The sequence below is a fragment of the Leptopilina heterotoma genome, unplaced genomic scaffold, assembly GCF_015476425.1.
Source record: "Leptopilina heterotoma isolate Lh14 unplaced genomic scaffold, ASM1547642v1 Lhet_88, whole genome shotgun sequence".
In the NCBI taxonomy this organism is placed as follows: domain Eukaryota; kingdom Metazoa; phylum Arthropoda; class Insecta; order Hymenoptera; family Figitidae; genus Leptopilina; species Leptopilina heterotoma.
The window spans coordinates 2,486,377-2,513,100 of NW_025111191.1; the positions used below are offsets into that span (position 1 = coordinate 2,486,377).

Sequence of the window (26,724 nt, forward strand, 5' to 3'; positions counted from 1 at the left end):
GACATAATCGTCAGTGCGCAGAGACAATTACGTCTCTTTTCGCGCTTTTAACTTTTAAGATTATAACCATGTGACCCCCTTTTTTTTAGAAACAGTTACTTTCGAAACGATGTTTTAACTATTCATGAGTTGTTAATTAAAACAATTGTTTATATTTTTTTTTCTTTTAGTTCTGGAATTGTATTTTTTTAGTGTCTTTTTCTCTACTAGAAATGTAAATGATTTTTTTGTTTTGTTTTTTGTTGGAAAAAATAGTAATGGAGTATAAATGAAATTAATTCATTGTGTTAATGGAATGTTTTATAAATAGACATCTTTTAGTAATATTGTATATTTCCCCTTTGGGCGTACAATAAAATATTATTATGAAATTATAATGATAGAGCTTTCAAGTGCCTCGGGGTTGATTATGTAATTTGTTCTCTCCTTTGTCTTTTGCCTTTCAATATGAGAAATGACTTTAATTTTTTTTTTTTTTTTTTTTTTTTTTTTTGAAAGTACATGTTAATTTCAATTTTTATTCTCTAAATTAATTATTTTTTTTTTAATAAAAACTTTTCATTCTCTTTCCATTTTTCTTTTTCCATTCTCGAGATTGAAGAGAGAAATTAAAAAAAATATTAATTTAAATAAGTAAATGATTAAATAAAGAAATCCATTGAATATTAATTAATTAAAGCAAATAAATAAAATCACTGATGAATATTTTGTATTTATTATTCAAATGAAACGTGATTTTTGAATATTTCTTGTTTTATTTTGAATTTTGAACTTTATTTCAGTAAAAATTAAAACAAAATTATATTTCTTAAATTAACAAACAATTAAAGAAAATAAGTACATTAACTAAAATTAATTTTATGTTCATAAGGAATATTTGAAATGTTAAAAGATTAAAAATGAAAAAAATAGAATTGAATATAAAATTGTAAACAAAATAGAAATCAAAATAAAAGTCAAAATCAAATTGATAATAAAATTGTGAATAAAAAAATAGAATTTAACTTAAAATTAAAAATGAAATTGTAAATAAAGTTCAAAATAAAATAGAAAATGAAATTGTAAATAAATGAAATAGAATTAAAAATTACCAAAATAAAATTGAATATAAATTGTAAAATAAAATAGAACATGCAGATAAAATAGAAATAAAAATAAATTTATAATAAAGTTGAAAACAAAATTGTAACTAAATAAATTAGAATTGAAAATAGAATTATAAATAAAATGTTATAAATATAATTGAAAATAAAATTGAAAATAAATAAAATGGAATTTAATAAATAAATAAATAAAAAGCAATCAAAAATAAAAGTCAAAATGAAATTTTAAATAAATAAATAAAATAGAATTAAAAATAAAATTAATGGATATAATAAAATAGATGTGATAAAATTGAAATTGAAGAAAATGGAATTGAAAATTGCCAAAAATAGAATAAAATATAAACTGGAATATAAATAAAATAAAAATAAATTCATAATAAATTTAAAAACAAAATTGTAACTAGGTAAATAAATCAGAATTGAAAATAGAATTATAAATAAAATTTTTAATATAATTGAAAATAAAATTGAAACTGAACAAAATGGAATTGAATAAATAAATAAGAAACAATTAAAAATAAAAGTCAAAATTAAATTTTAAATAAATAAATTAGAATTGAAAATAAAATTAATTAATGATTAGTAAAGAAAATAAAATTGAAATTGGAGAAAATACAATTGAAAATTGGCAAAATAGAATTGAATATAAATTGGAAAATAAATTGGAAAATAAATAAAAATGAATCCATAATAAAGTTAAAATCAAAATTGTAACTATCTAAAATAGAATTATAAATAAAATTGAAATAATGTTGAAGTTAAAATAAAATAAAAATGAAATTGATAATAAGCAAAATAGAATTGAATATTAAATTGAGAATAAATAACAAATGAAAATAGAAGTCAAAATGAAATTTTAAATAAATAATTGAAATAGAATTGAAATTTAAGAAAATGGCATTGAATATACAGTTAAAAATAAATAAAATAGAAGTTAATATTAGATTGTAAATAAATAAAATGGAATTGAAAATAAATAAAATATAGAATTGAAAATTAATGAAATAAAATTGAGAATAAATAAAGTAAAATTGAAAATGAAATTAAACATGAAATTGAAAATAAATCAAATTGAAATAAAAATAAAATTGAAAATTAACATACTAGAATTGAATATAAACTGAAAATAAATAAATCAAAATAAAATTTACATGTTACATTGATTAAAATTCTTTCGCTTTTGAAGCGATAAAAACTATTAAAAAAATTTTTTAAAATACGCGAGATACATTTTCATGTTAAATATTTTTTTATAAAGTATCGTAAATTTATTTTCATTAAAAATATTTTCTAAATATGTGAAACAGACCTTTTTATTTTAAATCCTTTTATAAATATTCGAATTATATTTTTATTGCAAATATTTTCCCAATCAAATTTATAACTCAAATAGTTTGTCGCAAATAATTTTTATATTTTTCAAATATTGTTTCATCTTTGTAATCAAATTTAATTTTCCAAATGAAAAATCTAATTAGAATTAAAAATCAAAGGATACATATGAATTTTATTTTTCACTATATTTATAGTATACGGATGAATTGAATAAAGAAAAAAAAATGTTGTTATTATTGAAAAAATAATATTTTTGAAATGAATTGTAGACAATTTCATCTGAAAATGCCATTCGATTTAGAAAATATTTACATGTATATTCTGAAATGTGGGTGGCATTCGAAATAGCCAACGAGAACGTGAAATATTTTCAATTATTTAATTTTTTCTTTTATTTGCAATACAAACTCTCGACATTCACTTTGCCAAAGGGAAAATAACAGAAATTACTTAACAGAGTTTTTGTAAATAAAATGTAAATTTTTATCAGACGTAATAGCGTTTGCTTACAATTTTATTTATTTATTTATGTAAACGGTTTTGTGAAGAGAAAATTTCCGCTTGTGGAAAATTCGTAATTATTTATTATCTTGTACTCAAAATTTTTGCTCCATTTCTAATTTTTTTTTTGTACTTTTTTTGTTTCTTTCCGATTTTGAACATTTTTCTTTCGTAACTTTCCGAGGTAATTGAAATTCATAATAAAATAAAAATCCTAATTAATAAATTATAAAATAATATTATTAATAATAAATATAATAAATAATATTAATAATATAAATTAAAATTTCTTTTAAATTTTATTTAAAATTTTATTTAAAATTTTATTTTTAAATTAATTATTACTAAATAATAATTTTACAGTGATTTAGAAATTCGATTAAGTGTCAATTCGGCTAATTAAGCAAAAAATGAGTACAATAATTAAAAATACGGTGAAATTGAACGTAAACAGAAGCAATTCAGATGAAAACAAAATTATTTTTTTTTGTATAAATAAAAAATGAAGATCTACTCAACGCTGAAAAATAAAGTAGTTTTTTTATGGAAAAAAAGAGAAATTAAATTGAATAAAAAAAAAATGAAATTCTCGTGTGTGTTGATTGAATGTTCAGCAAACGAATTCGTTTCATTTGGTAAACATTGAGAAAATTATTTCGTTTGGGACTCGTGTGTTGCTTGACGCTATGCTATTAATAAAATTGCACGCCGGCTTCCTCCACAGTGGAAAATGGGCGATGAAATTCATTTAGTTGAGCGATAAAGCGAAAATAATTTCGTCGCGCATTGTTGACGTGAAACTCTAATGGCCGAGGTTGGATATGATTTTTTTTTTTCAACTCCCCGCGACCACTCGGCCATGACGCGTGAATTTTCACGTTGTCATGAAACTAGCAATTTTGCAAAACCAACCCGCATACGGTAACCGACCAGCGGATAATTGATATTTATTGATATACACATACGTTTCTTTAATTTGACTGATTTCGTTGTAAAATGTTTTTTTTTCGTTTTATTCACGAAAATGAAAAAAAATTTATATTTTATTTATAGAAATTACAAACGATTTTTGAAATTACAAAGAACTGATTTTGAAGAAGTTTATACAAAATGGGAAAAATGTTTTTGATTTTTTTGCCACAAAAAACAAAATTTATTTTTATTGACAAAAAGAGAAAATAATAATTCAAACTAAACATAACATATCTTTTGTAAAAAAAATAAACAAAGAAATATTTATAGGTAACAAAATGTATTTAATAGGAAATGTATTTTATTCGCAAGAAAAAATCTATTTTATTCAGAAGAAAAGTTTCTTTTCTTCGTAACAAAAATTTATTTTACTCGCGGATAGAAAATATTTTTCATTCACGAAAAAAAGAAAATTTATTTTATTTACAAAAAATATTTATTCTATTCACAAAGAATTTTATTATTCTCAAGTTTTATTCAGACGTTAAGTATATTTTATTCCCGAAACAAAATAATTTTTGTTTACAAAAAATAAAATATATTTTTAGTCAAAAAATAAAATATATTTTTAGTCAGAAAAGAAAATACATTTTTAGTCAAAAAATAAAATATATTTTTAGTCAAAAAATAAAATATATTTTTAGTCAGAAAAGAAAATACATTTTTAGTCAAAAACATAGAAAATATATTTCGTTTCTAATGAATGAAGAAATATATTTTGTACTTTGCGAATAAAAAATATTTTCTTGTTTGATAATAAAAAATATTTTGTATTTTGTGACTAAAAATATTTTTTTCAAAAAACTATTCTTGCTGTTTGCCAATAAAAATATATTTTGTTTCTTTAAAATGAAAAAATATTTTTCAACACACATTTCAGTTCACAAAATGCAAAATACTTTTTGTTTCTTGCAAAATAAAATATTTTTGCTGTTTGACAATAAAAATAAATTTCGTTTCTGGTGAATGAAGAAATATATTTTGTATTTTGCGAATAAAAAATATTTTCTTGTTTATTAATAAAAAGTATTTTGTATTTTGTGACTAAAAATATTTTTTTCAAAAAACTATTTTTTTCTATTTTCCAATAAAAAATATTTTTGCTCCTTGACAATAAAAATAAATTTCGTTTCTAGTGAATGAAGAAAATATATTTTTGTTTCTTCAAAATAAAAAATCTATTTTTATTGGCAAAGAATAAAAAAAATGTTTTTTTTTAAATTTTTATTGTCAAAGAACAAAAAAAATGTTTTTAAAATATTTTGATTTAAAATATTCAAAATATTTTTTATTATTAAACAACAAAATATTTTTTATTCGCAAACTAAAAAATACATTTTCATTCTCAAAAAAAGGAATTTACTTTTATTGACAAAGAGCAAAATAAATATTTTATTCGCATAAACAAAAAATATTTTCCTTTCGTATTGAAATTATAAAAATAAAGAAAAAATTAATTTCTTTACTTAAAAATAGAAATAATTTCAACTTTAGAGAATTTCTATTTCCCTATTTTATTCCCAGTTGGCAGAAGGGGAAAAATATTGCGAGTTGTTTACGGAAACTGTCAAATGTCAAGCGGATTGAGATTCTATGGACTGTCATCCTTTTCAGTGTGCAGAAAACGTAAGAATACGGGTCCGACTTACGAAACGACAGCTCATTTTGCAAAAAGGATTCCATCACTCTCTCTCTCGCTCTCTCTCTATATATACACTATATATAAAGAAAGCAATCGTGTCCTTATGTTACTAGCACTTTATTTCCGATTCTGTTTGTTAGAATTGTGTTAGAAGCAAAGACTGAATTTCCACACACGTTGTCTTTGAAATTCAGAGAATGATTTATCGTTATCGTATTTACCAAAAACTTTGCAATTTCTCTCGACTTCGAATCAAGATAAAATATAAGACCCGATAATACGAAAAAATTTCCTCCCTCGAAGAGAGAAAATCGAAGAGTATATTTTTCCAAAAGGTCGTATAAGGTCATTGGGCTTCTAACGAAGTTTTTCAACAAAAGCGTCCAACCCAACGATTCAATGAAAAATAAATCAAAGAAAATATCATTTGTATGGTCTATTCTTCAGTTTCAATCAGAAAATAGTATAATTTAATTTTCTCCTACAAGAAAAAGCCGCTTTTCTTCCTTTTTCTATCGAAAAATAAAAAATTATTATTTTAACATGAAATGTTATGTTAAAATAACATGCAACAATATTTACCCCTCATAAAGGTGGCGTCACTTTCTATGTCGTTTATAACATTTTAACCCCAAATTTTCTTTCTGCGAAATCTTTAAAAGAAAAAAATTGTAAATATATAATTACTTACCTTGTAGAAATTACTGAAAAAAGTTTAAAAAGTTAATGGGTTATAACTTATAAAATTACAGGTTTACGAATTTAGAAAGTCAGTATAGAAGGTCAACAATTGTGCGAAATGCGAAATCCGATATTTCCAGGAATTTAGCTTCTAAGTAGTAAAAATCGACTATAGTCAGACAAATGAAGAAAACTTTGTAGAAAACCTTTTAAGTTGTAAAATTCCACAATAGTCAGAGAAGTAAGAAAATTTTATGGTAAATTTTACATAACAGTAGTAAAAGTTAAGTATAGTCAGACGAACAAAAAAGTTTTGTAGGAATTTTCACGAAGTAGTAAAAGTCAATAATTGTCTCAAAGAATGAAGAAAATTTGATAAGAATTCTGCTTTTCAGTAGTAAAAGTCAATAGCATGAAAAAAAACGAAATTTTTATTCTGATTCTACTTTTAAGTAATAAAAGTATTCAACTATTGAACGAAGTACAAAATTTTATAGCAATTTTACACAATAAGTAGTAGAAGTCAAAAATAGTCAGACGAATAAAAAAATTTAATAGGAAACTTACCTTTAAGCAGCAAATATTAACTGAAATTGAAAATGTGAAAGTGGCTGTTAAGAATCTATTCCCAAGTATATGTCGTCAAATCAGACAAATTAAAATTCTTTTGTAAATTTTGTCTCTAAGTAATAAAAGTTACTAGATAGTAGTTTTTTTTTAAATAAACTAATTTATTTGTCAGACAAACATACAAATTTCGTAGAAATTCTTCCTGTAAGTAGTAAAAGTCAACAATTTTCAGACAAATATGAAAAATTTTCAGAACTTCTGATTTTATGGTTCTAAGTAGTAAAAATTTATTATTATCAGACGAACACGTAAATTAATCTATAACTCTTAAGTAGGAAAAGTCACCAATTGCCAGACAAGTAGATAATTACAAATTTTTTTATATGAATTTTATTTCGTATTGAATTAAGTAGTAAAAGTCAACGATAGTCAAAATAATAAAAAAAATTTATTGTATTTCCTTCCACTAAGTAGTAAAAGTCAATGAAAATCAGAAAAATCCTAAAATTTTGTAGGTTCGTCAGTAATTATTAAAAGTAGTTAGTAGTTTAAATTTACTATAGTCAGACAAACAAAAATATTTCGTGGGGATATTTTCTTTAAATTGTAAAAGTCAGAAATAACAATTGCAGGAAAGAGAGAAAAGAATTTTTTTTAACTTTTCTCTGTAAGTAGTAAAAATCAGCAATAGTCAAACAATTTAGAAAATTTAGTGAGAATTATTCTTTTAAGCAGTAAATGTCAACGGCAGTCCTTCAAATACGAGAATTTGTTAGAAATTCTTATTATAAGTAGTGCAAGTCAACAATAGTCAGGCGAAAATAATTTTTTGAAATTTTTTATTCAAATAATTATTAAACTGAAATTAAACATAAGACTTGGAAATTTTCATAGGAATTTTTTTATAAGTAGTAAATGTCAAAAATTGTCAGACAAATTAAAAAATTTCGTGGGAATCCTAAATGTAAGTAGCAAAACTTTTTCTGTAGTCAGACAAAGAGGAAAATTCCTTTGAAATTCTTTCTGTAAGTAGTGAAAGTCAACAAATGTCAGACAAATTAAAAAATTTCGTGTGAATTCTGGACGTAAGTAGTAAACATTTTCTATAGTCAGACAAAGAGAAAAATTCCATTGAAATTCTTTCTGTAAGTAGTGAAAGTCAACAATTGTCACACAAATTTGAAAATTTCGTGGGAAATCTGGGCGTAAGTAGTAAACATTTTCTATAGTCAGACAAACAAAAAAGTTTCCTATGAATTCCTTCTTTAAGTATTTTTCTACTTTTAAGTACTATAAATTTACTGTAAGTCACTCAAAAAAAAAAAATTTGTAGGAATTATAAGACTAAGTAGTAAAAGTCAATAATTGTGAGGCGACTACAAAATTTTGTGGACAATGTGGGAATTCTGCTTTTTACTACTAAAATTTTACTATATTATTTAGTTCCTTTTACAAATTTTTAAAAGTATTTTTAATTAAAATCGTGAGAAAAAAATAGTATTTATAAAAGAGTAAAATGTAAATGCTCACTTACCTTGTAGAAATCTCTGAAAAATGATTAATCGAGTTAAAAAGTTAAAAACTTAGAAATTTAAATTTACAAGGTCAGAAATCATTAGATAAAAAGGGCAAAAAAAGGAAAAAAAAAAGATTAGGAAAAAATTAGTTAAATTTTATTAACAATGAAATTTATTGTCCCTATGTACAAACAGACCGAATCTTGTACACCGCGAAAAAATTTGTCACAAAAAATGATGAAATGTATGTTTTTGTGTGTTTTTGAAAGCAATTGAAATTTTTTTTTCTATATACAACTCTCTTGAACACGCAAACTTCGAGTATAAATATCATGATTCCGATGAACCGGAAGTGTTGTCGGCCTAACGGGACTCAATTCTTCCGATCTCTCTCTATAGCCATCGGGAAATATCCAATTCTCCATTACCGAAGAATGATTCGTTGAATAATCGAAAATTTCCGCCTTCTCCAAATGTTTTATCCTCTCTGGTGTTGTGGTGTAATTTGGCTCGAAAATATCCGGCCTTCTTTCAATTTTATTTGAAATTATCACATCGGGATCATCGTCTGGCGGTTCTGTATCATTAATATCCTTATTATTATGATTATTAATTCCCAATTCAATGATATTATTTGTGGAATTTTTCTCCTCTCGTCTCGATGTGGTTTTTTGTAATGGCGCCGTTGTATTGTTGTAATCATCATTATTCGGCTCATAATGAACAATATGAGTTTGTGTTTTCATTGGTTGCATAAAATGATTACGACGATAGAGAGTCAATGTAATGCCAACGACTAGAATACAAACGGCAGTTAGACCGCCGGCAAAACAAGCAATGAGCAAACTATAGTCGGTTGACTCTTCCGATGCTCCACGTCCTGCGAACAAATGAGGAGAATTTCTCTTTAAAAAAAAAAAAAACAATTAAGTCGAACTTGGAAAATTTTAAATCCACGTTTTTGTAAAATTTTAACACTTTTTTTCAATAACAATTTATATCGAAAATAATTTTTATTAACCACAATACTTTTTGATCTTTCTATATTAAATTACCTTCCGAATTCTTTGATATTCAGAAAATTTTAAAGAAAAATAATTTAACTGTCAAACTGTTGACATAGCAATTCGAATTAGAAAACAAAAGATTGTAATAAAACAACACTAACTTCACGTGAGGGGACATATTATGTCGATTATAATAATATAATTTTTTTTTTAAAGAGATAATAAATATTTTATTACTTTTTGTTTTTTTTCTCTCTCTTTCTCCTTACGACGGAAGCAATTTTCCACAATCCGCAAAGTGAAAAAAGATTTAAGTTCCTAAATCCATTGACTGTGCTAAGGGTTATACGAAGGTCATCCAAACTAGGTAAGAAAAAGGTCCGGAAAAGGTAAAGTCAAACAGAGAGAAAACTTTCTCAAATTGTAAAGCGTAAGAAAGAAGATAAAGTCTGCGGTTGAAACTATCAAAAAAGAACTTCCGCGCTTTATTTCAACTTTAATTCCATTTACATCTACATAATGGTTTTCCTTTTTCCTCAAATGATCAACAACCATACCATAGAAATTAAATTAAAAAAATAGAAAAAGCAAATGGAAAAATTAATATAATTTAAACTTTTAAATATACAAAAGAAATAAATAGAAGAAAAAAATAAATAGAAAAATAGAAATAGAAATAGAAATAGAAATAGAAATAAAAAAATAGAAAAAATAAAATAAAACTTTTTTTTATGTATAAGTTGGTTAACTTATTTTATTATTTACTTTTTATTTACGAAGTTAAGAAACACGAAATTTGTTCGCAGTTAATGCATTCACACTGTTATGATGGTAATTTTTGGAACGTGTCCGCAAAACAAATTCGAAATTTCTTTTTTTTATTGGATTACGGATATATGAAACACAAAGTTCAGGAAGCAAAGATTAAGAGGGACGATCCGCAACGTGAATAGTCGCAGACGTTCACTCCGAAAGCGAAGTACTATTTGGAATTCAGAAAACGCTTCGGTTCGTTAGCCGGGGGCTTGATATATCCAAGAGAAGACGGACAGACGTACGGACGTGCACTTGTCCCATGAGCCGTCAACTGTCCCTCCCTCTCTTTTTTTTCTCATTCCTCAATCTCTTGTTTAGCCCTCGAATTCTTTTCTTCCTCAAATAACCCCCCCTCCCCTTCACCTATAGCCTTATTTATACAAAAAAGAACTTCTACTAAGTAGTAAAAACATACAATAGTCAGACGAACAAGACAATTTGTAGAAATTATGAATATAAGTAGTAAAAGTCAACGACAGTCAGACGAAAAAGAAAATTTCCAGAAAATTCTGTATCTAAGTAGTAAATGTCAATTATAGCCAGACAAATACAAAAAATACTAAGGGCTTCTGCCTCTAAGTAGTAAAAATTTATTATTATAGTCGGGCAAACAAAGCTTCACAGAAATTAGTGGTACAAGTAGTACAAGTCAATGATAGTCAGACAAAATTTTGATATTTTACTAGAAGTTTTGCCCCTAAGAAAAAAAAATCAATGATTGACTAGAAAATATGTAAATTTCAAGGAATTTTTGCTTCTAAGTAGTACAAATTTACGATAGTCAGACAAACATGAAAATTTCGTGAGAATTTCGCTTTTAAGTAGTAAACATCATCTGCGGTCAAACAAATATGAAAATTTTCCTATCGACTTTTATTTTAAGTAGTAAAGGCCAATTATCAGTCAAATACAAAAATTTTACTTCCAAGTAGATGTCAATTGTTTTTTTATAAAATTCCATTCTAATTCAATTGTTTTAATTGTTATTTCGACGATACTATCTAACTTAGTAACATAGTTACTAAATTCAATTGTGTTCAAAAATTTAAAAAAATTCTCGTCAAAATTTCAATTCTCTTTATAAATAATAAAATTCTTCTCTGCTATTCAATTATTTTACAAAATTTTAATCAAATTCTTGTCAAAATTTCAATTATTTTCAAAAGTTTTCTAAAATTCAATGATTTTCAATATCTACTATTTCAATAAAATTTTCCAAAAGAATTCCATTATTAAAAAAAATTTCAATAAAATTCTACGCAAACAATCAATTATTTTCATAAATAATAAAAAATTTTACAGGAATTCAATTATTTACAAATTTTTTTATAAATTTCTTCGCTATTATTCAATTATTTTCATAAATAATAACATTTTTACAGGGATTTAATTATTTTTATAAATAATAAAATTCTATTTAGGAATTCAATTATTTTCATAAATAATAAAACTCATTAGAGAATTTCAATTATTTTTAATGCAATTTTAATCGAATTCCTCGAAAAATGTAATTCTTCTTAAAAATTTTATTAATATTCGTCCAAAGAACTTAATAATTAAAAAATTTGTTGATCACATTTTTTATGAGAATTTAATTTCAAGAAACATGGAATTAATAAATTATTTATTTTTGTATATAAATAATTGAATTCTCGTAGAATTTACTGATAAAAATGGTTTTAAAAATGAATTTCAGTTCAAATTTTAGATTATAATTAAATATTAAAAGCATTATAACGTGGATTTTTAGAAATAATTAAATTTTGAAAAAGTTTCAAATTAAAATCATTGAAATTCTCATTTTTTCATATTTTTTGACAAACAATTCTGTAGAATTAATTCTTTTTAAAAGTTTAATAGGATTTTTATTGAAATTATTTCAAGTTTTTATTTTCCAATAAATATTTAATTGCAGAATTTCCGAATAATTGAAATTTTGTAAAACTGAATTGTAAACGAATGAATTTAAAAATTCTCAAAGAACTGTTTTAAAAATTATTAAAAATAATGTATTTATTGAAGAATTTTAGTTAAAAACAATAAAAAAAATTTAATTTCAGAGAAGTTAGAAATTATTGCGGAAATTTAATTATTTTCAAGAGTAATAAAATTCTTCTTAAGGATTCAATTATTTTTACTAATAATAAAACTCATCGCAGCGTTTCAATTATTTTTCATGCAATTATAATTGAATTTCTTGAAAAAGTAATTATGTTCATGCAAGTTTAAATAAAATTTGACAAAGGAATTTAATTATTTAAAAATTTGTCAATAAAATTCTTTATGAGAATTGAATTTTAAGAAACATTCAATTATTCAATAAATTGTTTACTTTTGCATTTAAATAATTAAATTCTTGTAGAATTTTCTAATAAAAATTGATTTTCATTTCATAAAAATGAATTTCAGTTAAAATTTTAGATTGTAATTGAATATTAAAAGCAATAAAGCGTGAATTTTTAGAAATAATTGAATTTTGAAATTACTTTTTTTGAAAAAGTTTAGTTGAATTTTCTTTTATATTATTTGAAGTTTTTATTTTCTAATATGCATTTAATTAAAGAATTTAGGAATAATTGAAATTTCATGAAATTGAATATTGTAAACAAATGGATTTGAAAATTGCCAAAGAACTTTTTCGAAAATTATTCAAAATAATTGATATAAAGTAAAATTGTAGTTAAAAATTTTTGAAAATAATAATTGAATCAAAATAATGAAAATAATTTTGAAGAAGTATAATATTTTTGTAATATAAAATAATGATTTTATTACTTGGTCATCTTTAATTATTATAAAATAGGAAGAAATTAATGACTCCGAGTCGATGACTCGGAGTTATCGATATCTTCATGTTTTATATAAAAAAATTTAATAAACTAAAATTTTATTCATTGTAAAAAATATAACACCAAAATTGATTATTTTAATCTTTTTTGGTGTTAATTTAATCTGAAACACTTTTTAATACCTCACGATTTACTGTGTTCTGATTTATTCTAATTTTTGAATAAAAAATTTTTTGAATAGACGTCAGTAGACTTTTGAATATAAACTTTCGATTCAAGAAGCGTAATTTTAAAATAAAAAACTGCATAAATTAAAAAATTATATTTAAAAAATAGGAGTTTAAAAAAAAATATATACTTCTGCTAACTGTACTATATTTATAATAAAGAGAGAAAATCTGCAAACTAAAACTAGAGGCTCTATGCCCTTTCCAAAATCCTCTTCTTCACCTACTCACCTTTTCATGTATGAGCATACACTCTCTCTCTCTTTCTCTTGAATGGGGGAGGATTCACATGCACCCATACGAATCTATTCTTGTGGTGGCATGAATAATCCATGAGGATGGAAATTAAAGACGATAAATGCGCACCGAATGAGACAGCCGCCCGCGAGGAAAGGGACCATGACTTTATGGGATTTTAATTCAGGGTCCGCAGGAAAAGCTTTTCGAGTATGAGAATAAGAGAGTGAAGCTGATCGAGATATAGAACGTATACTATATAACCCCCATCCCTTCCATTTTCAAAATCCGCAGAAACCGGTGTAATGGCATCACGTGCCTTGCGAGCGAGCGAGAGAATAAGAGAGAGAGAGAATATGAGAGAGAGAGAGAAAGGGAGTTAACCAGAGAGTGTGTGTGTTTGGCATCTTGTGTAACGCGTCACCGACTCATTAAGCTTCCCCCACTCCTCCTCCTCACTTTCTTGAGTAATTAATCATAATATAAAAGACCCATTGTGGCTAAGCAACCGAACAACTCTTGAGATGTGTTAGAACTTGAATGTCTCAGTAGCGTCTTAATATTCCCCATTCCATTGACATATACACACGAGCTTAATTATATAATAAATGAATAATTAAATGCACCTCTAAGCAAACAAGTAATTTTTTTTAGCCGATTTTTGTCAAAATCCAAAACCAAAGAACTTTATAAAGACATTTCATCAACATATTTTTAAAAAAAAGTGCCCAAAACTCTAAAATTTTATATTTTCGTTAAACTTCAAATATTTGTACAATGCTTCTAATCATTCCATATAAATATTCGTGCCATTTTAAATATTATAGAATATTTCCTACTAAAAAATAATTTTCATCTTCTTTTTAAAAAGAAAACTCCTATATTTCGATTTTCATTTAATTATCCAAAGAGCAAATAATAATAATAAATTACCCACTATGCAAAGAATCACCCCAAAAAAATAAATCTATCACTAAATAAAAAATGACGAATAACTTTTTTTTCCCCCGATTTAATAAATTTAGAAGCACGAGATTATGTTATATATATATGAAAAAAAGCACGAACAAACTTCCGTTTACTTCTTTTTGGTCCGGGGCAAAGAGGAGGGGCGAGAGGAGGGCGGGGGAGTTATTTTTATGTATGACAGAACGAGAAAAAAACACACACCTTTTTAAGATAAATTGATTCTTCCCTGAGTGAAAAAAAGCAAGAAGAAGTAGGTTGAATCAACCATCATACATCATATACGATTTTACTCTCTCGACAGAAAAAGAATTTTCTTCTAATAAAAAAGAAAAAGGAAGAGGAAAATTTTATTTTTACATTGAGAAATTTTGTTATTTTTACATTTATAGATATATGAATGTGGAAAAAATTTGTTTTTCTTTTATTTACTGGAATCTATTATATATAATTTCTGACATTTAGATTCTCAACGATAGAAACTAATTAACGTGTAACGAACATTAAACCTTGAAATGGTTACAGGCGATGCATTATGCAATTATTGCTAATCAGGCGGCAAACAGGTTATTGCATCTCATTATATAGGTGATATTACACTTGTTCTCATATTAGAATCAATCGTTAGAAATTTCCTCAATTACGAAATTCCGATTGGGGAATTAATTCTGTTGTGCTTCAAATCGGTATTTTTCTATTTAAATTTGATAGTTGTAGAAAATTTTAATATGCAAGAAAACTAAAACTAAATTTTGATAATAATTGACTTAATTTAAAAAAAAATCGATTATTAATATAAAACTTTGCGCTACCAATGACTATCGAGCTTTTTAAATTAATGCTTCTACTCATCTAAGTAGTAAAAGTCAACAATTGTCGGACAAATTCGAATATTATTTAGGAATTTGGCCTCTAAGTAGTAAATTCCATCTGTAGTCAGACAAATATGAAAATTACCTAGGAATTCTGCCTCTAAGTAGTAAAGGTCAATTGTAGTCAGACAAATAGAAAAATTACTTATGAATTCTGTTTGTAAGTAGTAAACTCCAACTATAGTCAGACAAATATGAAAATTACTTCTGAATTCTGAATCAAAGTAGTAAATCCCAACTATAGTCACACAAATATAAACATTACTTAGGAATTATGCCTCTAAGTAGTAAATGCCAATTATAGTCAGACAAATAAACAAATTACTTATTAATTCTGCCACTAAGTAGTAAAGGTCAATTATAGTCAGACAAATAAACAAATTACTTATGAATTTTGCCTCTAAGTAGTAAATGTTATATATAGTCAGACAAATACGAAAATTACGTATTAATTCTGTTTGTAAGTAGTAAATCCCAACTGTAGTCAGACAAATACGGAAATTACTTAGGAATTCTGCCTCTAAGTAGTAAAGGTCAATTACAATCAGACAAATATGAAAATTTCTGAGAAATTCCTCTCCTAAGTAGTAGAATACTCTCCTAAGTAGAATACGATAGTCAGTAGAATAGAAAAATTTTACACTTATACTCATCTTTTAAGTAGTAAAACTTAAAAATTGTAAAAACATTCCCAAAAATTTCGACGAATATTCTTTATTAATTGTCAGACTACACTCAGACTATTTATACAAAAATCGTTGGTGGCGCAAAGTTTAAAAAAATATTATATTCCATTTTAAATTTTTATTCTATGTTAATTATAATGTAATTTTTTTTTATCACTCACCAGTGGTGTACATTGCAACGCCCTTTAATGTGATGGGCTCAAGGATAACAGGATCACTGCGTCCTTTAGCGTTGACGGCATAAATTAAAAGTCTGTAATTTCTCCCTGGCTCCAATCCAGGAATCTCGAAAATTGGTCCAGGATAACCTGCAGTGCGATTTATGTAAATCGTGTTCATATGCTCATCATTATCTTCGCTAAATACTTCCAGTTCGAAACTAGTCAGCGGTAATCCACCGTCAAAACCCTCATTACATCTCACGATTAACCAGTCAACTTCTCTTGAATCCTGAGTCTTAAACTCGTCATGTCCTGTCATAAAACAATTGGAAATTTCTATAGTATCATCACAAATTAATAGTCAAAAATTAAATTCACTTTTACTAAATCGTGAAATTTTAAATAAAATTATAAATTTTATTCTATTTTCCATTATTTTAAAAAAGCAAATTTATATTACAAAAAAAATTTTTTATTTTAGAAAAAAGAATTTGTTAATTTGATTTTTAATTGTTCTTCACTTTCAATATTTAAATTGAAAATGGTAAATAAATGAAATAAATATTTGAAATTTTTCTAAATATCGATTTTATCTGGATTTTTATATTTTTAGAAAAGCGATAGAAGCTTTTATATTTGTTATGGCAAAATTGAAATAAATTCGTAAAATTGGATTTTTACCCGATGGTTGATTGATAACAATCGAAATCAATTTTCGTAGTAAAACAAAAGAAAATAGACAAAAATCGATTTCAAAATTACCTTTTATTTAAATAATACGATAATTAATCAAAATAAAGTATTTATTACTCTACAAGTGAAAGTTTCCTTCCAAAAGTAGTAAAGGTCAACATTTGTCAGACAAATAAAGAAAAAAATGCCGAAAGCACTTTCTTCGTCATTTATTAGTCTTGAATCAATGTTGACAATAATATTTATAAGCAATAATGAACGATAATAATCAAAGAATATATCTTTAACTTGTTAGCTTTAAACAAGAACAAAATAAAACAATCATTAGTTTAGAAATATTTATTACCAAAGTAATTAATGTGAAAGTATACATTGCTACATAATTAAAAGAAAATGGCTCACTATTTATTTTTTCATTCATGAGTCACCATCAATGAAATAAGGCAATTAATTGATTTTTGTCCTATTTATTTATTCATTTGAGTGTAAATTAACGAATTCTTCTTGAATAGTAGTTAAAGTCAATATTTGTCAAGCAGAAATAGTTTGAAATATTTGAAAATCACTTTATTCGTGTTTTATTAAATATTAGATTGATTCATGAACAATATATTGTTTAAGTGGAAAAGGTCAACAACACTCAGACGGAAACTATAAATAAGACTTCTTGATTCTGAATCAAAGTTGGTTCATGTTTAAACAATTATTGTCATTCAATAAAAATGTTAGTCAATGTATTTATAAAATTAAGTACAAATAAGAATATCGAATTACTTCATTCACTGAAAAATTTATTTGAGAATAATGAAATTAAATACCGTTGAACTTTTTTCGTCTGTAATCCAATGAGGAAAAATAAGAAATTTCTTTCCGACTTTGTAAATTTTGCGAAAAACTCCTCCTTGGGTTTGTTCAGGTAACTTTCACTTTCACTCAAAAAATCTTCACATGCAGCAGGAAAATTTTTATTTTCACTCAAAAAACTCTTACTTTTACTCAAAAAATGTTGACATTCGTTAAAAAGATTCTCACTTTCACTCAAAAAATATTTACATTCACTCAAAAAATTGTCACTTTCACTCAAAACATTTTCACATTTATTAAAATTATTCACACTTTTATACTAAAAAGAAATTCGATTTCACTCAAAAAATTCTGTTTCACTAAAAGATTCCACTTTCCTAAGAAAAATCTTACTTTTACTTTCACTAAAAAAATTGTCACTTTCACATTCGCTCAAAAAATGTTCACTTTCCTTTAAAAAAATCATACTTTTTCTAAAAAAAATGGTTGACTTTACTTAAAAAGTATTCACTTTCATTAAAAAAATTCTCACTTTTATACTAAAAAAATTGTCACTTTCACATTATTTCAAAAAAAATTTACATTTCTTAAAAAAATTCTCACTTTAACTAAAAAAAAATGTTGACTTTACTGAAAAAATTTTCGCTTTTCCTAAAAAATTTGCACAATTACTCATAAAATTGTCAGTTTCACTTTCACTCAAATAATTGCACTTTCACTCAAAAAATTCTCACTGTCACTGACAATGTGTTTACTTTGACACAAATTATTTTTCACTTTGATTTTGAATTGAAAACTTCGAAATTCAAAGTAAAATTGGAAATATTTTTAGTGAAAGAGAAAGAGAAAAATTTTAAGAAAAATTAAAAGTGAAAATGTTTGAGTGAAAGAGAAAGTGAGAAATTTTAAGGAAAATTAAAAATCAAAATTTTTGATTGAAAGAGAAGGAGAGAAATTTTAATAAAAATTAAAAATGAAAATTTTTGAGTGAAAGAGAAGGAGAGAAATATTAATGAAAATTAAAAATGAAAATTTTTGAGTGAAAGAGAAGGAGAGAAATTTTAAAGAAAATTAAAAGTGAAAATTTTTGAGTGAAAGAGAAAGTAAGAAATTTTAAGGAAAATTAAAAATGAAAATTTTTCTGTGAAAGAGAAGGAGAGAAATTTTAATGAAAATTAAAAATGAAAATTTTTGAGTGAAAGAGAAGGATAGAAATATTAATGAAAATTAAAAATGAAAATTTTTGAGTGAAAGAGAAGGAGAGAAATTTTAAAGAAAATTAAAAGTGAAAATTTTTGAGTGAAAGAGAAAGTGAGAAATGTTAAGGGAAATTTTCGATTAAAAATGAAAGGTACGTGAACGCATCCCTGTAAGTAGTAAAAGTCAACAACTCTTCAAAAATAAATGCGAATTTCTTACACAATTTTCCCCCAAGTAGTAAAAGTCAACAATAAGTCAGCCAAATCAAAAAAATTTCACCATCAAATTTCCACTCTCGTTTATAACCCCAAGGATCAATATTCCGAGAAGTGTTTATTAGTATTTCAGTAGTAAAGGTCGATAATAGACAGACAAAAATCAGCCGAGACAAATTATTATGAAAGAACCCAGGAGAAATATATATATATAACAGCAGTAAGAAGACGGGAAAATTGATGTGAAGGTAAACGATAAAAGGCGAATAAAAACAAAAAAAAGAGGGAGGACAGTGGATATAAAGATGACAATAGGGGGAGGGGGAAATAGTGAAGAGGAGTAGGGGCGAGGGTTATAACAATAAGGGATGAGTTTGTGTATAATAGAAGTTATTGGAAAAGGGGAGAAAAGGGGAGAATTTTTTTTTTTTTTTCATCTTACCCATTCGAAATGCATAGGGTCCTGTTGACTGAAGGGCCGAGCAATTTTGCAGACTGTATGGCTTCCCAGCGACAATGATCTGAAAGAGACAGGGTGTCTTTTGCACTCCTATTTTATTTCTTGCCCAGCACGCAACTGTCCCGTAGTCCATGTCACTTGCAGGAGTGTAATTCAGTCTGGAGCCACGCCAATTGTTTGTAATCAATCGTAGTGATTTCACCTGTGTATACCTCGTGGGTGGGACATTCATCATTTCACCAGAATTATTAAAAGTCCAATGAAAAGTTGTTGGCGGTGGTTTTGATTGAACTCCACACACCAATGATATTGTCTCGTGTTTCAGTGCACCCACCACTTGCGTTGATGATCCATCTTTACACATTGGCGAATCTATTGAATTCAAATGAAAAAAAAACAGAACTAATATTTTAATATCTTTTTCAATTTAGCATTTTTTATTAAATATATTAAAGGAAAAAGTTAACAATATCGATCCGAATCATTTTTTGTTAAGTTTCTTAAGTCGAATTATTTTTAAAATATTACTTTTAAAATAAGTCGAATTTCCCTATATTGGAATTTTTCTATTATAATGAAATTTTGAATAAACTGAATTTTCAAATAGAAGAATTTCAATTTACGTGAATTTTAATTAACATTTTTTTACTATTCCTATTTGTATTAAAACAAATTTTTATTTAAACGACTTTTTACTATAAGTAGTAAATGTCAATTATAGTCAGACTTCTAAGTAGTAAAGGTCAACAATTGTCAGACGAAAATTTTGAATTCTATCATTAAAATTTTGACTTTAAGTAGTAACGGTCAATGATAATCCACTGAATACGATTTTTTTTGTCAGATTTTTTCTTCTAAATTGTATAAGTCAATGATAATCTGGTAAATGTAAAAAATTTGCAATCAAGTAGTTAAAGTCCTTAAAAAAGGACAAAAAGTTCGTAAATTGTACGACATAATTTGAAAAATTTTAGAAAAATTACAAATGATTGCAAAATTCAATAAAATTCTTTTTTGGAATTTAATTATTTCTATAAATATGTAGTATAACTCATCGCTGAATTTCAATTATTTTCAATCAAATTTTAATCAAATTCCTCGATAAATGTAATTATTATTCAACATTTTATTAAAATTCGTCAAACGAATTTAATTATTTAAAAATGTGTTGATAAAATTCTTTATGAGAATTCAATTTTAAAAAACATTGAAATATACAATAAATTATTTTTTGTATTTAAATAATTGAATTCTAGTAGAACTGTCTAATAAAAATTGAATAAAAAATGAATTTCAGTTAAAAACAAATCAAATTTGAAAACTCTTAAAAAATTATTAAAAATAATGGATTTATAGAAAAATTTTAGTCAACAGTAAAAAAAATTTAATTTTGGAGAAGTTACAAATTATTGCAGAAATTAAATTGTTTTCAAGAGTACTAAAAATCCTTCGTAGTAATTTAATTATTTTAAAAAATAGTATAATTTTTCTTAGGAATTCAATTTTTTTTTTCATAAATAATAAAACTCAATGCAGAATTTAAAATTATTTTTAATACAATGTTAATCAAATTTCTCCGAAATTGTAATTATTCTTAAAAATTTTATTAAAAACTAATCGTAGAATTTCAATTATTTCTAATAAAATTTTAATCGAATGCATAAAATGCATTGATAAATGTAATTATTATTAAAAATTTTATTAAAATTCGTTAAAAGAATTCAATTATTTAAACATTTGTTGATAAAATTCTTTATAAGAATTCAATTTTAAGAAATATTGAAATATTCAATACATTATTTTTTTTCTATTTAAATAATTAAATGCTAATAGAAGTTTCTAATAAAAATTGATTTAAAAATGAATTTCAGTTAAAAACAAATGAAATTTGAAAATTCTCAAAAAAGTTTTTTCAAAAATTATTAAAAATAATGGATTTATAGTAAAATTTTAATTAGCAAAAAAAAATTAAATTTTGGAGAAGTTACAAATTATTGCAAAAATTCATTTGATTTCAAAAGTAATAAAATCCTTCGCAGAAATTTAAATATGTTCAAAAATAATAAAATTCTTCTTAATAATTCAATTATTTTCATGAATAATATAATTTAATGCAGAATTTTAATTATTTGTAATACAATTTTAAACGAATTTCTCGGAAAATGGAACTATTCTTAAAAATTTTATTAAAATTCGTCAAAAGAATTGAATTATTTAAAAATTTGGTTATAAAATTTTTTATTAAAATTAAATTTTAAGAAACATTTAATTGTTCAATAAATTATTTGTTTTTGTATTTAAATAATTGAATTCTAATAGAATTTTCTAAAGAAAAATTGATTTAAAAATGAATTTCAGTTAAAATTTTAGATAATAACTGAATACGTATTAAAAGTAATATAACGTGAATTTTTAGAAATAATTGAATTTTGAAATTAATTTTTTTGAAAAGTGTAATTGATTTTTTTTACATTAATTTGAAGTTTTTATTTTCTAATATACATATATTTAATTGAAGAATTTACGAATAATTAAAATTTTTCAAAAATTGAATATTGTAAATAAATGAATTTTAAAAATTGTAAAACTTTTTTGAAATTTAATTGATTTAAAGAGAAATTTTAGTGAAAAATTCTTAAAAGTAATAATTGAAAAATATTCTTTCACGAATTTAAATTCCATCTAATTAAAAATCACTAAAATTTAGTGGAATTCATGTAGAAATTCTATACAATCATTCCAGTGAAATTCTGTAGAGCTTTTTCAGCTAAGGAGGAAAAAAAATTACTTATAAATCGTTATAAAAAAAAATCCACCAATTAAGCTTCACTTCCACTAAAAAATGCAAAAAAAAACTTTTTCCTAGAAAAACACAATTTATTAAATCTCCAACATGAATTTGCGATAAATACCATTAAAAAAAAAAGGGCAACATTTAACGAAAGCAAAGTAACGCACAGTCCCAAGCGGAAAGTTTAGCAGATAATAGCGTCATTGATCCAGAAATACAATCCAATATCAGAACCAATATTGATTGTAAACGCAAAGCATTGGAAGCACATTTCCGCTTGGGATTTCGATAGTCCCTGTGTAATTTCTATAATGTCGGTGGTTGTATTAATCATGGCGTGGTATTGATTTTCAACTCACACATCACTTCCAGTGTGACGGGTCGGCTCGTTGCTTTTCCTTCAGTATTGGTGGCCATACACGAATATTCACCGGCCGAACTCTTTGTCACGCTTTGAAGAACGAGAGATTGTCCCCCAGGAAGTACAATACCGGCAGTGATATTTTGATGAAGCTCTTTCCCATCTTTATACCAGCCAAGTTTGTAGGCCTTTGGATTTGCCTTTACATCACACTCAAAGTAAACATCGTCACCCTCGTTTATGTCGTTCGCCAGTAAACTCGAACCTAGTCGAATTGTCACCACTGGCACATCTACGTCAGCATTATTTTTTTTAATGGAAAAAAAAATTTTTTATTTAAAAGTCAAATTATTTTTTGTAGAAAAAAATTTTTCTAAATAACCGTTTTTTTGAATAATATGTGTGTAAACAAAAAAAAATACTAAGCATCTAAGTAGTAAAGTTCAATTATAGTCCGACAACTATAAAAATTACTTAGGAATTCTGGCTCTAAGTAGTAAAGGTCAATTACAGTCAGACAGATAAAAAATTATTTAAGAATTCTGCCTCTAAGTAGTAGATCCCATCTATAGTCAGACAACTATAAAAATTACTTAGGAATTCTGGCTCTAAGTAGTAAAGGTCAATTATGGTCAGACAAATATGAAAATTAATTAAGAGTTATGTCTCTAAGTACTATATTATAGTCAAGACTACAGTCAATTATAGTCAGACAAATATGAAAATAACTTATGAATTCTACTTCTAAGTAGAAAAATATGAAAAAAAAAATAAAAAAAAAATAAAAAAAAAATAAATAAATAAATAAAAAAAGATGACAAATATGAAAATAACTTATGAATTCAACTTCTAAGTAGTAAAGGTCAATTACAGTCAGACAGATAAAAAATTATTTAAGAATTCTGACTCTAAGTAGTAGATCCCATCTATAGTCAGACAACTATAAAAATTACTTAGGAATTATGTCTCTAACTAGTAAAAGTCCATAAAAATCAGTCTAATCCTAAAGTTTTCTTAGAAATTCTGCTTCTAAGTAGTGAAGGTCAATTATAGTCAGACAGATACAAAAATTACTTAGGGATTCTGGCTTTAAGTAGTGAAGGTCAATTATAGTCAGACAAATATAAAAATTACTTATTATTTATGTTTGTAAGTAGTAAATCCCAACTATAGTCAGACAAATATGAAAATTACTTATGAATTCTGCTTCTAAGTAGTAAATGTCAATTACAGTCAGACAAATATGAAAATTACTTATGAATTCTGCTTCTAAGTAGTAAAGGTCAATTATAGTCAGACAAATACAAAAATTACTTATGAATTTTAAGTAGTAAATGTCAGTAAAAATCACTCAAATCTAAAAGTTTTCGTATAAATTCTGCCTCTAAGTAGTAAATCCCAACTTAAGTCAGACAAATGCAAAAAATTTTTAAAAAATTCTGAATCTAAGCAGTAAATATCGACAGTCAGACAAAGAATGCAATTTTTTAAAGAAATTTTTTTCTCTAAATATTAAAACATATGAAAAGCAAAAAAAAAATATATATATAAAATTTGTAAAAATATATAAAATGTGCAAAAAATATGTAAAATATACATGATAAAATGGCAAATTTTATAATATTTAAAATCCTATAACTTATTAAATATTAAATTATTTGATAATAATTTAAAAATAACAAAAAAAAACACCTTCACTTTTATTTTAAACTAAACAGTTTATTAATAGTAAAATAGACAAAAATAGACAAAATAGTAATTCTTAAGTTTAGTTCGCTTATACAAGCCTTTTCACTCATACGAGTCCAAGTGCTAAAACCTTTCTGCTTTTCAATTTCACTCAACTTAAAATTAACAATTTCACGCATATCCCTTTCTTTTTCGTACTTAAACTTTCGTCACATGCGCATTTCATTGAATAGAAATTAAATATAATTTTTAATTGCTAACAAAATGAAACTTTTCCCAAGCTTTAATGAATTTATAATAATTTACTAACATTTGAAATATTTTTTCATAAATTTGATTTAAAAATATTCTACATTCTATGGAAGTTGTTATTAAATTTTTAATTCTCTATACTACATTTTCGCTTTTTTAAACATTGTTTCTAAATTGAAAAATACTCTTATAAAATTTGTTAATTATTTTCATTCCATGTCTGCAAAGAATAATGTAAAAAATTGTACCTATAAATATGAAATCCCTAAAATTAATATAGTGAACAAAATTTTTTTTTTGTAACTATAAAAGAAATGTTTCTTTAAAAATTATTGAAAATTTTGTTATAAAATATTTGTAAACACAAAATATTCATTTAAAATATTATTTCTTTGAAAAACGTTGAAAATTTTGTTAAAATATATATTTATTTTGAACGTAAACTAAAAATCGGTTTTGTGCAATTATCAGAGAGTAAATTTTTTTTTCTTTCTTTTTTTTTTGTTGTCGAAAAATGAATTTTGTCCGCATCAGATTTTTACTGAATGGTACTCTTCTTGGATGGGTGCACTCCTCGAAATTCAATAGGAGATCGTTGGATCTCTCGATAGTAATACTCTCAATAGTCATTGAGAACAAACCACTTGTATTTTCAGTAGACTTTTTTTCCGAGACTAGTATATATACGAATCGTTAAACGAATAGTGCGTCTACAAAATGTATTCGTGAATCTTTTTTTTAAATTATGTCATTATTCGAATGAAAAAAATGTTTTACTCTTTTAAAAAAATGTGAACCAATAATTTTTCTGTAAAATTATTATTCAATCGTATTGTTAATGATTTGGAAAAATAATATAATAAAAATTTAGAAATTTAATAAAAAAAATTAATAAAATTAGTCAGAAACTTAAAATAAAATTAATAAAAAATTTAAAAATTAATAATAAATTTTGCTTACAGTGAATGACAAGTGGCCATTTATCCTCGAGTGCGCTGTCCGGTATCAAATTATTCTCGGCACGACAAGTGAGAAATTTACCATTGTCTTCAATTGTCGGTACGTAACTCAAAACACTTCTTGATAAGTTAACAGTTTCTGCAAACTACGAAGAACTCAGTGTCATGGAAAAAGGAAATTATTTTTTTTAATTTTTAAAGCGAAAATAGAAAATATATATTCACATTTCTTGCCATATGCTTCACGTGATTATTGCCCTTCCACCAGGTGATTGTTGCCTTTGGCCGCGATCCCATACTCTCACATTCGATCTCATAGGTTCGCAATGCCGACAAATGTGGCGTTTTATTGGTAATATTCACCATTAACGGCTTAACTACAACATCCAACAATTTGCAATCATTTTATAATCCTCAAATTACGAAAAATTGTATTTAATCATTTTTTTCTAATAGTTAAGCAAAATAATAATAATAATAATTTTAATAAAAATTACAATAATAATATTATGCAATTAATTCGAAATCAATAGCTTTCTAATTATTTTTTTAAATACCTTCATTCCAACTTTTTTTCTATTTTTTTAATTCTTTTCAGAAATTTTTTCTAAATCTTCTTTCTATTTTTTTTCTCGAATTGTTTTGCAAAGTATTTTGTTTACTATTTTTTATCAAAAAATGAATAAATTTGAATGTAGAAACAATTGGTTTTTTTTTAGAAAGAAATTACCTTTCTTAAGAAAAGAAAATTAGAACAATAAGAGTCTACTGATAATATGGAGGGTGAAAAAAAAAATACTCACGATTAACGGTTAAAATAATTTCCGATGTCGTTGGTTTAGTGAGATGACTATTGTGCGCCTTGCAGATAAGACGTGCGCGTTGAAAGTCTCTAGTGACTTTTTGAATGTCAAGACGATTTACCGTTGTTTCACCTAGTTCTGATTTGTAACTATCATCGAGTATTTTGTTCTCCAAGTACCAAACAACATGAGGTGGAGGCTTTCCACCAGTGACTTTGCAGACTAGAGACAGCTTACTGTCCTCGTTGAAAGGATGCAGTATGTTGGCCAAGTTTCCTGAACTCGTATAGATCAACGGTGTCTCGGGTGGTACTAATTACAAGAATGGAGAAATTTCGACTAAAGAAACTTTTCTTTGCTCGTTTGTTATTTTGCAAGCGACATTAACTTACATATAAAAGAGATAGTTACG

At 24.9% G+C, this 26,724-nt stretch overlaps 1 protein-coding gene and 1 long non-coding RNA gene across 2 annotated transcripts in view; one reads left to right on the forward strand and one right to left on the reverse strand.

The window, feature by feature from the left end:
* LOC122511634 overlaps positions 1 to 25,635 on the forward strand; it is a 139,931-nt gene extending 114,296 nt beyond the window's left edge. The window contains exon 3 of the long non-coding RNA XR_006302540.1: positions 25,513 to 25,635. This is a non-coding gene — a long non-coding RNA (uncharacterized LOC122511634). The remainder of the gene's footprint in view (positions 1 to 25,512) is intronic.
* Positions 8,508 to 26,724, reverse strand: part of LOC122511631 (hemicentin-2-like) — a 59,338-nt gene continuing 41,121 nt past the window's right edge. The window contains exons 3-9 of the mRNA XM_043627005.1: positions 26,313 to 26,624; positions 25,735 to 25,886; positions 25,511 to 25,655; positions 22,608 to 22,901; positions 19,440 to 19,829; positions 16,086 to 16,397; positions 8,508 to 9,204 (exon numbers count right to left, since the gene is read on the reverse strand). Coding sequence (XP_043482940.1) covers positions 8,612 to 9,204; positions 16,086 to 16,397; positions 19,440 to 19,829; positions 22,608 to 22,901; positions 25,511 to 25,655; positions 25,735 to 25,886; positions 26,313 to 26,624 — 2,198 coding nt within the window. The 3' untranslated portion in view covers positions 8,508 to 8,611. The remainder of the gene's footprint in view (positions 9,205 to 16,085; positions 16,398 to 19,439; positions 19,830 to 22,607; positions 22,902 to 25,510; positions 25,656 to 25,734; positions 25,887 to 26,312; positions 26,625 to 26,724) is intronic.